This window comes from Macaca fascicularis, chromosome 11 (assembly GCF_037993035.2).
Source record: "Macaca fascicularis isolate 582-1 chromosome 11, T2T-MFA8v1.1".
Taxonomy (NCBI): domain Eukaryota; kingdom Metazoa; phylum Chordata; class Mammalia; order Primates; family Cercopithecidae; genus Macaca; species Macaca fascicularis.
Genome location: NC_088385.1, coordinates 109144142 through 109157287, shown reverse-complemented (window position 1 = coordinate 109157287; position 13146 = coordinate 109144142). Strand labels below are relative to the sequence as shown.

Sequence of the window (13146 nt, the reverse complement as noted above, 5' to 3'; positions counted from 1 at the left end):
GCAGTAAATATGTATATAATCATTCAATCACAATACCTCACTTAACTCTTTAGAAAAAGAGAACTGCCATATAAAAACAAGTTGGACAATCAGTAAACTCCATCTCTCCCCAAATTCTTGACTGACTACCAAATTTGGCAGGCAGAGGGGAGACCTACAAAAATGCAGCTAAAAAAAAGCAGCAAAGGAAGACACAAGAACAGATATCAGCAATTGCATACCAACATAGAATGGAGACAGAGTATTAAGTTGGAATTCAGGCAAGTCAGTTGCCCACTAGCACAAAAACACAATATTTCTCAGAAGAACATAAAGGAATCCAGAGTTGTTATAAAATATTACCTATAATATCCAGTTTTCATCCAAAAACAAGTAAATGAAGAAAAAAGGTGTGACCCCCTACTCCGGGTAAAAAGTAGTCAATAGAAATTGCCACCAAGAAGACCTAGATGCCAAGTTTAGCAGAAAAACATCAAGGCAGTTATTATGAATTATGTTCAAGATATTAAAAGGAAATATGTTCAATGAATTAAAAGAATATCTGTTATCAACAAATTAACAGAGGGAATGTCAACAGAAAAGTGGACAAAATAAATTCTGGAAATGAAAAGTACAATAAATAAAACAAAATTTGCTTGATGGGTTCAACAGCAACTTGGAGAGAGTAGAAGAAAGTACTGGTGAACTTATAGACAAACCAATAGCTATTACCAAATCTGAAAAACGAAAGAGAACAGCAACAAAAAAAGAAGAAAGAACCAAAGGGATGTATGAGACAATTTAAAAAGTCAAACATACATGTAACTGGAATCCCTGAAGAGAAGTGAAAAGGGTAGAAAAAATATATGAAGAAATTTTGTCTGAAAGCATCCCAAATTTAGTAGAAAACATTAATTTATAGATCCAATAAGCTATATAAGTAGGAAAACCAAACAAAATGTATACAAACTCTGACAGCCAAAAGTAAGAAAAAATCTTGAGTGCAGCCAGCACAAAATGACACATTACCTAGAGAGGAACAATAATAAGGTTAACAAATCATCCAGAATTATGTAGGCCAGATGATATTGGAACAGTGTATTAAACATGCTGAGAAGCAATCTAAATTACTATACGATTACAATAATTAAGACAGAGTAGTATTTACAAAAGAACACTCGGCTCAATGGAACAGAATAGGGTGCAGAAATAGACCAACACAAATAGAGCAATCTGATTTTTCACAAATGTGCAAAAGGAGCAATGAAGAAAAGACAGTCTTTTCAATAATTGGTGTTGGAGCAATTGGTCATCCATATGCAAAACACATGAACTTCAACTTAAACTTCACACCTTTTATAAAAGTAAACTCAAAGTGGATCATAAGTCTATAAATGTACAATATAAACTATTAAACTTTTAAAAGACAATGTAATAGAAATTATTCATGACCTGGAATAAGGCAGAGTTCTTACGTAAGACACCAGAAGCACAATCAGAAAAGGGGGGAAAAAAAAAAAAGATAAATTGGATTTCATCAAAATCAAATTCCTTTTTTTTTTTGGAAACAGAGTCTTGCTGTTAGGCTGGAGTGCAGTGGCACAATCAGGGCACACTGCAACTTCAACCTCCCAGGCTTAAGTGACCCTCCTGCTTCAGCCTCCCTAGTAGCTAGGATTACAGGCATGTGCTACCGCAAGCAGCTAAATGTTTTTATTTTTTGTAGAGACAAGGTCCCACTATGTTGCCCAGGTTGGTGTTGAACTCCTGGGCTCCAGTGATCCTTCCGCCTCGACCTCCCAAAGTGCTGGGAACACAGGCGTGAGCCACCATGAGCAGCTCAAAATTAAATTCCTTGCATGGAATTTTCTTCCTATTTTTGTCTTCTCAACTACTTCCATCCCACCTTCTGCTCTAGAACCCTGTTTGTTTCTAATTCTTAAATGTTGTTCCCAAACTGTCCACTTGAAATCATCTTCTTGCCTACTCCTTCAGATAACACTCACAAACTCTAAACTCGATTCCTACCCAAGACACACGAAATTCAAAAATCCTTCAGTAATTTCAGTCACAACTAATGTCCCAGGAATTTATCATCTGTAAATGCTAAGAAAATATTTCCCTTATTAAAACTAAAATTTCATCATATTCAATCTAATCACATTTTAAATTTTTGAAGCATCAAAGAAACTAAAAAAGGCAGTAATAAAAAATTACAAATCCTTAGCAAGTCTCTTAAATAATTATTAAGCATATTCATCTTAAAAGAAATTCAAAAGATAATATATTTTGACTATTTAAATTTCCATGTAAAAAACGATTCTTGAAACGTAGGAGGCAGTCAGGGTCAATTTAAAAGAAAAACTTCACTGGACAGGAAAGCGTTGCTTTAAATATGGACTTGAGATAGAATTGAAGCAAAATTAACTACAAGAAAACAAAGTTTAAAGATTAACCATGAGAAAGATTTTTCCTTGCATATTAAATATACTAGTTCAACGTTACCATTTCAGAGATGCTCCCTGATTCCCCAATCTAAAGTAGACATTCATGTATTCTCTTTCCAGCCATCCTGTGATAACTCTGCATACCACCCTATTATAATTCTCTGCATAGGTGTTAACACTTCCTGATACTTTCCTTTTTAATATTTTTTATGGAGACAATATTTCACTCTGTTTTCCAGGCTAATCTTGAACTCCTGTGCTCAAGTGATCCTCCTGCCTTGACCTCCCAAAGTGCTGGGATTACAGGCACGAGCCACTGTGCCTAGCCACTTTCTGGTAACGTTTCTTAATCCTCCTATTACTTTATGAGTTCCATGAGAGCAAATCATGTGTCCTTAGATGCTAACGGAATGACTCGCATTATAGTAGGTAACCAATCTATTTTTGTTCTCAATGAGTTTTCATTTAATGAAACTCAATAGGTTCTCAATGAGTTTTCAGTGATGAAAGAAAAATCAATATATAAATTTGTCCTTTTAAAAATTTCAAAATCAAAAATCTATTAAGAAAAACTTACCTGAGGCTGGGTGTGTTGGCTCACACCTGTAATCCCACCACAGGGACGCCAAGGCAGGTGGATCACTTGAGGCCAAGAGTTCAAGACCCGCCTGGCCAACACAGCGAAACCCTGTCTCTACTAAAAATACAAAATATTAGCTGGACGTGGTGGCACACACCTGTAATTCCAGCTACTCAGGAGGCTGTGGCACAAGAATCACTTGAACCTGGGAGGTGGAGGTTGCAGTGAGCCAAGATAGTGCTACTGCACTCCAGTCTGGGTGACAGAATGAGACTGCTTCCAAAGGGAAAAAAAAAAAAAAAAAAAAAAACTTACCTGGGATAAAATAAATGCTTATATTTTTTATTACGGTGCCTTACAAAGAAAGGTATTCTAAGGCACAACCAAATAAAAATAAGCTTTAAAGTTTCTCCTAAAATTTTATAGAATAAGATATAATATAGTTTTCTGATTATATTTCTTTTTTAAATTTTTTTTTATTTTTTTAAATTTTGAGATGGTGTTTTGCTCTTGTTGCCCAGGCTGGAATGCAATGACACGATCTCGGCTCACCGCAACCTCAGCCTCCCAAGTTCAAGTGATTCTCCTGCTTCAGCCTCCCAAATAGCTGGGATTACAGGCATGTGCCACCACACCTGGCTAATTTTGTACTTTTAGTAGAGACAGGGTTTCTCCATGTTGGTCAGGCTGGTCTTGAACTCCCAACCTCAGGTGATCTGCCTGCCTTAGCCTCCCAAAATGCTGGGATTATAGGCACGAGCCACCGTGACCAGCCTCTGCTCATATTTCAAATGTCCTTTTATCTTTATTTTCACAGTAAATCACAATACTTCTATTATACAAGTCTATAATATGAGTTTCCATTTTAACTTCACAGTGCAATAGTCTGTCTAAAACACAATTCTTTTTATTCCTTTGACATTTGGGAAGAATAACACAATTTACCAAAAATCAAAGCAGAGAAAAAGTGATATTCACACTGTAATCAGAAACTTTCCCTAAATTCAACTTAATGCAATCTCTATGTCACTGTGCTTCTGCTGTTCAAAAATAACAAGAACTTAACAAATATGTATATACCTGATCCTAATTGGGTACAAAACCAGGGCTTAAGCTCTCACATCTACAAGTTGCTCCTTAAGGTTAGCAAATTTTGTCCTTCTGATCTGTGATGTTGGGCAAACTTAAGGGAAAAACATCTTGGAGTCCTCACAGTTAGAGTGTTTCGTTTAACTCATGGCTGCAATTGGAAATCTATCCCTATCATTATGGTCAGATAACATGGTTGTTATGGTTTCCTTGCTCTTGTATTTACAAGTGAGTTTTAAAGAGGCTCCCTGGAAAAGCAGTCCACATAAGTACAGTTATGATGTCCAAGAGCAAGGGCCTAAATTGAAAAAATCCACAAGATTGAAGCCTTTACCAAGACACCAAAAATAAGGATACTGTTCTGTTTATTTGTTTAATAAACTGATTCTATCCATACCACAAAGTATTTGCAATGTTTGTTTAGAAGTTGGTCAATTTTATTTAAGCTTTCTGACAATTCCAAGTTTCTTTTCCTATCTCTTCTTACTGAGAGAAAGGCAGATATTCAACCTCAGTTTGAAGAAAGTCAGTTCTTCTAAGTTGAGAAGATTAACAATTTATACAGGGTCTTTTTTTAACTTTTGTTTGCCAATGCATAACTGGTTATATATACTGACAAAAAAAAAAAGTTGGACAAAAACTAAGATATTCAGATTTTTTTTTAAACTGATGGTTTTCTTTTTTTTGGACTTTATTCTATTATTCCCTTCATTACTTCAGAATTTTAAAAGCAATGGTTTAGTACCTTAGGAAAAATAAAATGAAGTAAAATAAAATAAGGAAACAAAAATATTGTTTCTCAAATTCAATCCATTCACCTACTTGAAGACTCTGGTGTTCTATTAGTAAACACATTTGATGGTCAAAATATATCTTTGCAAGACTGCAGCCCAAAAATTCACATTAAGATTTTAATTAGAAATACATTGGCTTTTGGCTGGATGCGGTGGCTCACGCCTGTCATCTCAGCCTTTGGGAGGCCGAGATGGGTGGACCATGAGGTCAGGAGTTCAAGACCAGCCTGGCCAACATGGTGAAACCCCATCTGTACTAAAAATACAAAATTAGCCGGGCGTGGTGGCACGTGCCTGTAATCCCAGCTATTCAGGAGACTAAGGCAGGAGAATTGCTTGAACCCAGGAGGTGGAGGTTGCAGTGAACTGAGATCGCGCCACTGCACTCCAGCCTGGGCAATGGAGTGACGCTCTGTCTCGGAGGGGAAAAAAGAAATACATTGACTTCCAAAAAGACCTTGTAAAAAGAAAAATTAGAAACTGCAAGTAACAGAAGCATGGCTAGGAAGATGGCTGACAATTTAATACTCCTCAGAAAATCAAATCCATTAGTTGAACTAGTAGATAAAATTCTATTAGAAAATACAATCCAAGAAAGCAAAAGAGAGAAATTAGAGAATTAACACAATGAAACTATCAGTGTTGTTTAAATCAGGAAACTACATGCTTATAATCTTTAGTCACAGATATCCCTTTAAACTTTATAAGTTGAAGTTCCAAAAGCTTCTTTTCATACATACAAATTAGTTCATTCCTCTTTAAAAATACAGATATAACAACTATAATTTCCTCCCTATAGCACATACAGGATAGATCTTTAGCACATACAAGAGATCGTTAAGTGATCTACCCTCTTGATATACAAATGCACCACTTAAGTGCCACTGAGAAAAGATCAGGCAATTTGGCAATCACTTTGTCAAGATTTGGGCATTGAGGGAAAAGAGAGGAAATGTAAGTGAAAAGTTAATTTCAAGCAAGAGAAATCTAAAAGGAAACAGGTCTGGGCAGGTGGGCTGGGATATTTTCTTGTACCAGAAAAGAGGAAAATGCTCGAAAAGTCTACTAGAGCATATAAAAAAGACAGAAAAACCTGCTTGAAGCAGCTTCCTCTATTTTAGCATCAAAGATTAATGAGTGTAACTCATTTTACACTGAATAAATTCATGAATCCATATAATAGATACACAAAAGGGAGTACTATAAAAGAATAAATATCTAATTTACTTATATTATATATAACTATTACACTAACCCCTAAATTGGTAGAGAATTAAGGAGTTACCCTGAGATTTTTAGAGAAGGGTACTTCATCTCATTTGATAAGATAAAGTTTTACTGAGAAATGGCAATTAATTAATGTAAAGACATAACAGAATTAGAAGCTCACTATTCTATAGACACTATAGAAATAACTGATTCAAGCAGGGATCATCAATGCTTAAAACCATTAGATAAAAGGTTACTGGGAAACAGGATATTTATACAGTGCCAAAGTGTCACCTCACAGATCTTTGCTGACAGCAAAGGGAAAACTACATCTTTATACTGGAGAGACCTGGAAATTTAGGATAACCTGAGTTTGCTTCCCAATACGACAAAAAATGAAATACTCTGCATCAGTTAAGAAGTATTTCTTAGGAAATGCTAAACCAAAATATAAGCAAGATTTTAGATGTCACTTCCGGTTTATTGGAATTACAGCAAATAGAGAAACAAGTTAAATAATACCACAAGGAATTAATCAGAAATTTTTTTAAAAAAAAGATTACGGGAATTCTTCTAGAGTAAAAGAGTCTAAGGAGACATAAAACCATTCTGGGGACAAATGGAGAAATTTAAATATGGAAGTTAGTAAATGATATTTGAAAATACTTGTTAAAGTTTTCTTATTTATTATAATTATATTGCAGTTATGTCATTATTTTTAGGAAATGTATGCTAAGGAATTTTATGGATCCACATGTCAGCAACTTACTTTCAAATATGACAGAAAAAAATATCAGATGCACATATAAAACACTTCATTAAATCTAGGAAGGAGACATACAGGTATTTGAGGGCACTGCTAAAATACATATTTTAAGTGCAATCTATTTAACATGGGACACATAGAAGAATCTACCTCAGCAATGTTTGTCAAAAAATGAAGGCGATTCACCAAATGTTTTAACTTATTGGAGTAGGTGATTTTGGAAGTAAATGTATTCTAGACCTTTTATATATCGTATTTCTAAAATATGTTGGCTGGGCACAGTGGCTCATGCCTGTAATCCCAGCACTTTGAGAGACAGAGGCAGGCAGATCACCTGAGGTCAGGGGTTCAAAGTCAGCCTGGCCAACATGGTAAAACCTGGTCTCTACTAAAAATACAAAAATCAGCCAGGCGTGGTGGCACACGCTTGTAATCCTAGCTACTTGGGAGGCTGAGGTGGAAGGATCGCTTGAACCCAGGAGGCAGAGGTTTCAGTGAGCGGAGATCATGCCACTGCACTTCAGCCTGGGCAACGCAGTGAGCCTCTGCCTCAAAAAAGTAATAATAATCAAAATAAATAAAATAAAAATAATTAAAATATGTTGAATATAATTTTACTTTTTTCAATACTCTTAAATTCTTATCTTGTCAATGTGATTTTATTAATTACAGAAACTTTGCCAGGAGTTGAACCCTGTAAAATATTTAAGAAGGTTTATTCTCAGCCAAATATGAGTGATCATGGTGTTACCAGCAGTCCTTGTTCTTAGAGCTCCCAAGATGGTGGTGGGTGCTTCCAAGGTGGCGACAAGCCTCTTGTTTTCTGATCTGGGGTTCTTGGCCTCACAGATTCCAAGGAATGGAATCTTGGGCCATGCAGTGAGTGTTATAGCTCTATTAGAAGCCATGGGTCACGGAAGAGAACCGTGGAACCCTGTGACTAGTGTTCAGCTCAATCGGGATGAACCTGGGTACTTAGCCATGCAGGAACCATGGCAAGCCTTTAGCCCAATCGGCGCCTCGCTAGATCAGGAGCACAGTGGACATCCTGCCAGATCCAGAGAGGTGGAAGTCAGCAGCAGGTCTGCAACAGCGGCAAACAGCAGTTGTGGATGGCGAGCAAAAGCTCAGCTCGAGCCATAACAAACATGGACCACAAGAGTGTGCAGTTGCAAGATTTAACAGAGTGAATACAGAGCTCCCATAAAATGGGAGGGGACCCAAAGGGGTTGCCGTTCCCTGCTCGAATGCCTGGGTTTATATTCCCATCTTGGTCCCTCCCGCTGTGCTCTCATGCTATAGATGATTGGCTATTTCTTTACCTCCTGTTTTAGCCTAATTAGCATTTTAGTGAGCTCTCTTTACTACCTGATTGGTCAAGTGTGAGCTAAGTTGCAAACCACGTGTTTAAAAGTCGATGTGGTCACCTTCCCAGCTGGGCTTAGGAATTCTTAGTCGGCCTAGGAAATCCAGCTAGTCCTGTCTCTCAGTGGTCCGAGGTGCAGTCTCAAGAGATCTTGAGAACATGTGCCCAAGGTGGTTGGGTTATAGCTTGATTATATGTTTTTTTGTTTTTCATTTTTATTTTTGAGATGGAGTATTGCTCTGTCACCCAGGTTGGAGTGCAGTGGTGCGATCTCAGCTCACTGTAACCTCCACCTCCCTGGTGCAAGCAATTCCCCTGCCTCAGCCTCCTGAGTAGCTGGGGTAATATATGTTTTAGAGAGACATAAGACATCAATCGGTACATGTGAGGTAAACATTGGTTCAGCCTGGAAAGGTGGGACAGCTTGAAATGGGCTTACAGGTCATAGGTAGATTCAAAGATTTTCTGGTTGGCAAGCAATTGGTTGAAAGAATTATTATCTAAAGATCTGGAATCAGTAGAAAGGAGTCTCTGGTTTAAGATATGGGATTGTGAAGACCAAGGTTCTTATTATGTAGATGAAGTCTTGGCCACCCTTAGAAACAATAGATGGCAAATGCTTCCTATTTAGACCTTTAAAAGGTGCTAGACTCTCAGTTATCTCTTCAGGATTTGGAGGGCCTGGAAGAGGAAAGATTTAGTTACATTAATAAAGATCCTTTACAAACGCAAATTTTCCTCCACAAAAGACAGCTTTGTAGGACCATTTCAAAATATGGCAAAGAAATGTATTTTGGGGTAAAATATTTTTATTTCCTTCTCTATCTGTCATGTGATATTATGCCAGAGTCAGGTTGGAAAGTAAACCACATTATAGACAGTTAAATAAAACCCAACTGATGAGATGTTACAGTTTAGAAGGTATACTCCCCAGGCCCCTTAAATAGGAATTTGGGCAAGAGAGAAAAAAGGTCATAGTTTTGTTCCCATTTTCATAAGTACTACTACTATGGTTAGTGTGGTTACCACATATGATTAGGTATCCAGCATAGTGTTCAGCTGAAGGTAAATTATATTAAACCAAACTTGTATGTGGCACTACTTTTTGGTGGTTTATACAACAAACCCTATCATCCAAACTCCTGATATATGAGCTGTACTACAGCAAAGGGTATAGACCAGATTTTTCAGTTGAGCACATTCTCCCAAGGATCAATGATCTAAAAGTAAATGTGAAGTTTATCAGAGATTCAAAGAACTTTGACAAACTGGACCTTCAATTACTTTCCTGATACTTTGAATGATACCTATTTTTACTCAATGCCTGTTACCTTGGCCCCAAATCATAAAGACTCTTTTTTCACATTCTCACCAGCCTCCAATGTATTATTCTTTGTGAATACAGTTTTAAACAAATTAAAGATTTGTTAAAAAATTTTTTACAAAGCATTAGTAACTTTAAATTACCACCAAATTCAGTGATTTGAAAGGGATTATAGTCTGCTTGAACTTACTCACAGTTTATCAGTACCTTTTCATTATCCTGTTTGTATTTACTCGTTGGTGATGTTGGTATAGAAAGATCAGTTTCATCACCTACTGCATACTGTTTGCCAGACAGAAAATCCAGTAGTTGACTCTGTAGAAAATATAGGGTATTACTAATAAAATGCTGACTACAGAAATTACTTCACATAAAGCTCTACACAGTGTCATTGATGTTTCAGTCCAGAGTATTACCTGACAATTGTTAGCAATCATTAAGTATACATATAATTAAACTTCATAATGTAACTGTCCATGGGTTCTTCCTGTCTGCTATACAAATAAAGATCACATAACTGCAGTAAAGAAAAAGTTTAGGGTCAGGTACCGTGGCTCACACCTGTAATCCTACCACTCTGTGAGGCCAAAGCAGGTGGATTGCTTGAGTCCAGGTGTTCAAGACCAGCCTGGGCAACATGATAAAACTCTGTCTCTGCAAAAAATGCAAAAATTTAGCTGGGCATGATGGCGTGTGCCTGTAGTCCCAGCTGCTTGAGAGGCTGAGGTGGCAGGATTACTTGAGCCCGGGAAGGCTGCAGTGAGTTGTGACTGCACCACTGCCCTCCAACCTGGGTGCTAGAGTGAGACGCTGTATCAAAAAAAGAGTTTAATAGGCACAAGGCTGGCCATGCCACATGGGAGATAGAGTTAGTATTCAAACCAATCTCATCCAAAGCTTATAGGTTAGGGGGTTTTCAAAGGCAGTTTGGAAGAAGGGATGGGGGTGGCTAGGCTTGCTGCTGATTGGTTTGGGCAGAGAGGAAATAGGGGATCAAAGCTGTTGTCCTTCATGCTGAATTGCTTCTGGGTTGGTCCAGGTGGAGCCATGGATGTCAGAAATGCAAAAAACCTGAAAAGATATCTCAAAAAGCCAACCTATCATAATGGTGTTATCTGCTTTTGTTTCAGCTAAGGAAAATATGTCTTATAACAAATATATCTATATCAAATTATGTACTTAATTATAGCCTCATGGATCTGCTTCTGTTTAACCCCTGTTTTTTCTTTTTTTCTTTTTTTTTACTGTTCTCCTACTTGGAAAATTACTAAGTACTTCATGATTTCTTTATCTAATATTTTTCTTTGTGCTTTAAGTATTTACTGTGCTTAATTTTCAAGAGACTAATTTTGGTCTGAATTGGTCTACCATGTTGGGAACTTTTTAATTGTCATGAAAATGATTTGTTTTTAATAAATATCAGATGACATTACTCGGAAGTATTTATTTCAGTGTTATGCAATTACAAAGGAAAAAGTCTGCTTTTTTATACTTTCATGTTGTATTTGAAAAATAAATTTCTCTCATTTTTATCTGATAATTTTATAACCAGATAATAACTGTCACAGGAAAACAGTGAACAATTTGAATTGTCAGCTTATACAGGAGGAACTAGAACTAGGTCATAAAATTTACAAATGTTTAAACATACTACACAGTAAATAAATTCTTACCACATATGTAGAACATCAACAGATGAAATTTACAGTAACCCAGTAACTGCAACTACCAGCCTGCATCTCATCCCTTTTGTGATTAATTTCATCATTACATCTCTGCTGGAAACCTTAAAAGAAATGTGGGTGCTCCCAGGGAGAACTGGAACCTTGATCTGGAATACTTTCCACCCATCCTGCAGTTTGAGAGTAATCTTTACACCTGTCTCTTAAAACAGAAGATCCTAGATGGACTTAGACTATATCATGCCCTGCGTTTTTCAATGCAGTCTGAATTTTCGAACAGGGGCTGCCCTTTTTTATTCCACTCTAGCAACAAGCTTTCATCTGCATTCCTGAGAAGAGCCAGCACCTGCCCAACATCTGGGAAGAGGAGCAGGGAGGCAGCAGAGCAAGGGATGCAGTTGGAAATAAAGCATTCTTTGTTTTTTAGGAATAAAAAGGAAAGCTTTTTGATAAAGTAGGGGATGCAAATATTTATAAAAATAAAATCTAGCTCTGTATTTGGTAACCATGTGCCCACAAAAAAACGCATTTCTCTGACATGCCTGGACTTCGGAGGCTTGCTGCTGCTTTTATATTAAACTGAAGCTCCTTGGGTCCCTGGTTCCTTCTTCTCAGCTTGGACAGTGAGTTGGTGCCAGGTGGCTTCTTCAGTGTTCTGAAGCAGGTGGCTTTCCTACTGTCTCAATTGCCGCATGGCAGCCGCCAGCTTCTTCAGGTTTCTTCTGGACTGTGATGGGAATCCCAGGCAATCCCAAGTTTAGAGACCAGCTCCATGCTCAGAGGGATTCTCCCTTCTGTTGCTCCTGGGTCAATGAGGCTGACACTGGTGGATCTTCCCCAGGAGCCAAGAGATCTGGCCTGGACAGCAGCAAGCTTCCTCTTTCCAAAAGTGGCTGTATAGTTGACCCCTGCCAGGTAGATCAGAAGGTCCAAAAAAGTGTGCAGGCATCGGGGACCCACTTGCAAGACCCCATTCACTGATGTTGATGCATCTCCCAGCAGTTGCAGTCTCCAACTAAGGACCATTTCTGCAGAGGTGTTACGTTTTATGAGCTTTCTCAAGGGTGGCCTTCTCATCACGAAAGAAGTTCAAGGTAAAAACCTACGCCTTTGGCTGCATTCTCCCCTGGGTGGTTGCAGCACCCTCTGCCATCCCCCCATCCCAGAGAGCCCAGCATCATGAAGCACCCGCGGCACCCCCACCCAGACCCAGGCCCACGCAGGTGCGCTACCTTCTTCTTTTTTGTCACGTCCGTAGTTTTATGTTGAGGTGCTATTCTTGAATTTTCCCAAGTACCTAACATTTATATGTATTCAAGTTGCTGTCATTCCCCTCTAGTAGCTCTGTTCTGTTAGGCATGTGTGTTGTCAGCGAACTCACCCTTCTCTGGCTGCTGGAAATCCTTAAATCATGTGTTGTTTTCTTCATTAGCTTTTTGGGACTCAGGTCTGACTGCTGAGGTAGCTTAAGTGGTGACAGTTGTACAAGTAATAGAAGTTGAAATGCTATCTATACTTACAGAGCAGCAGTGGACAAAAAAACAGGCTACCAGTCACCTGCTGAGGCTAAGGAAGAGTCTTGTGTTCTCCTAAGCTTCACCAACAAGAAGTGAGCCCATCTATTCAACTACTTCTTGGCTTGAGGGTCAGGGAATATGAGTGTACCCACAGAGGTCATTTGCTGACCTTCCCCTAAAAGACGTTCCACAGATCTCTAAGGCTAAGCTCTTGTCAGGATCAACCATTTCTGCTCCTCACCCCAGGTCTCTGATCCTGTCTTCCAGATACTTGCTCAGTTCATGAGAAAGCAAGCCCTGTATCAAATCTCTCTACTTAGACTCCAGTTACAATCTAAGGCCTTATATGCTCCGAGATGCCCATGGGCCCTGAATCCATTTTCCTTAGAAGAG

General features: G+C 38.2%; 1 protein-coding gene across 4 annotated transcripts in view; it reads right to left on the bottom strand.

Moving 5' to 3' along the window:
- Nucleotides 1-13146, bottom strand: part of PARPBP (PARP1 binding protein) — a 66441-nt gene that overhangs the window by 31847 nt on the left and 21448 nt on the right. For 3 of the 4 annotated variants that reach the window (XM_005572034.4, XM_005572036.4, XM_065524719.1), the window contains exon 4: nucleotides 9762-9869. In XM_005572034.4, coding sequence (XP_005572091.3) covers nucleotides 9762-9869 — 108 coding nt within the window. Of the gene's footprint in view, nucleotides 1-8028; nucleotides 8912-9761; nucleotides 9870-13146 lie in introns of those variants that run through there. The other variant, XM_065524720.2, reaches the window with a different exon arrangement.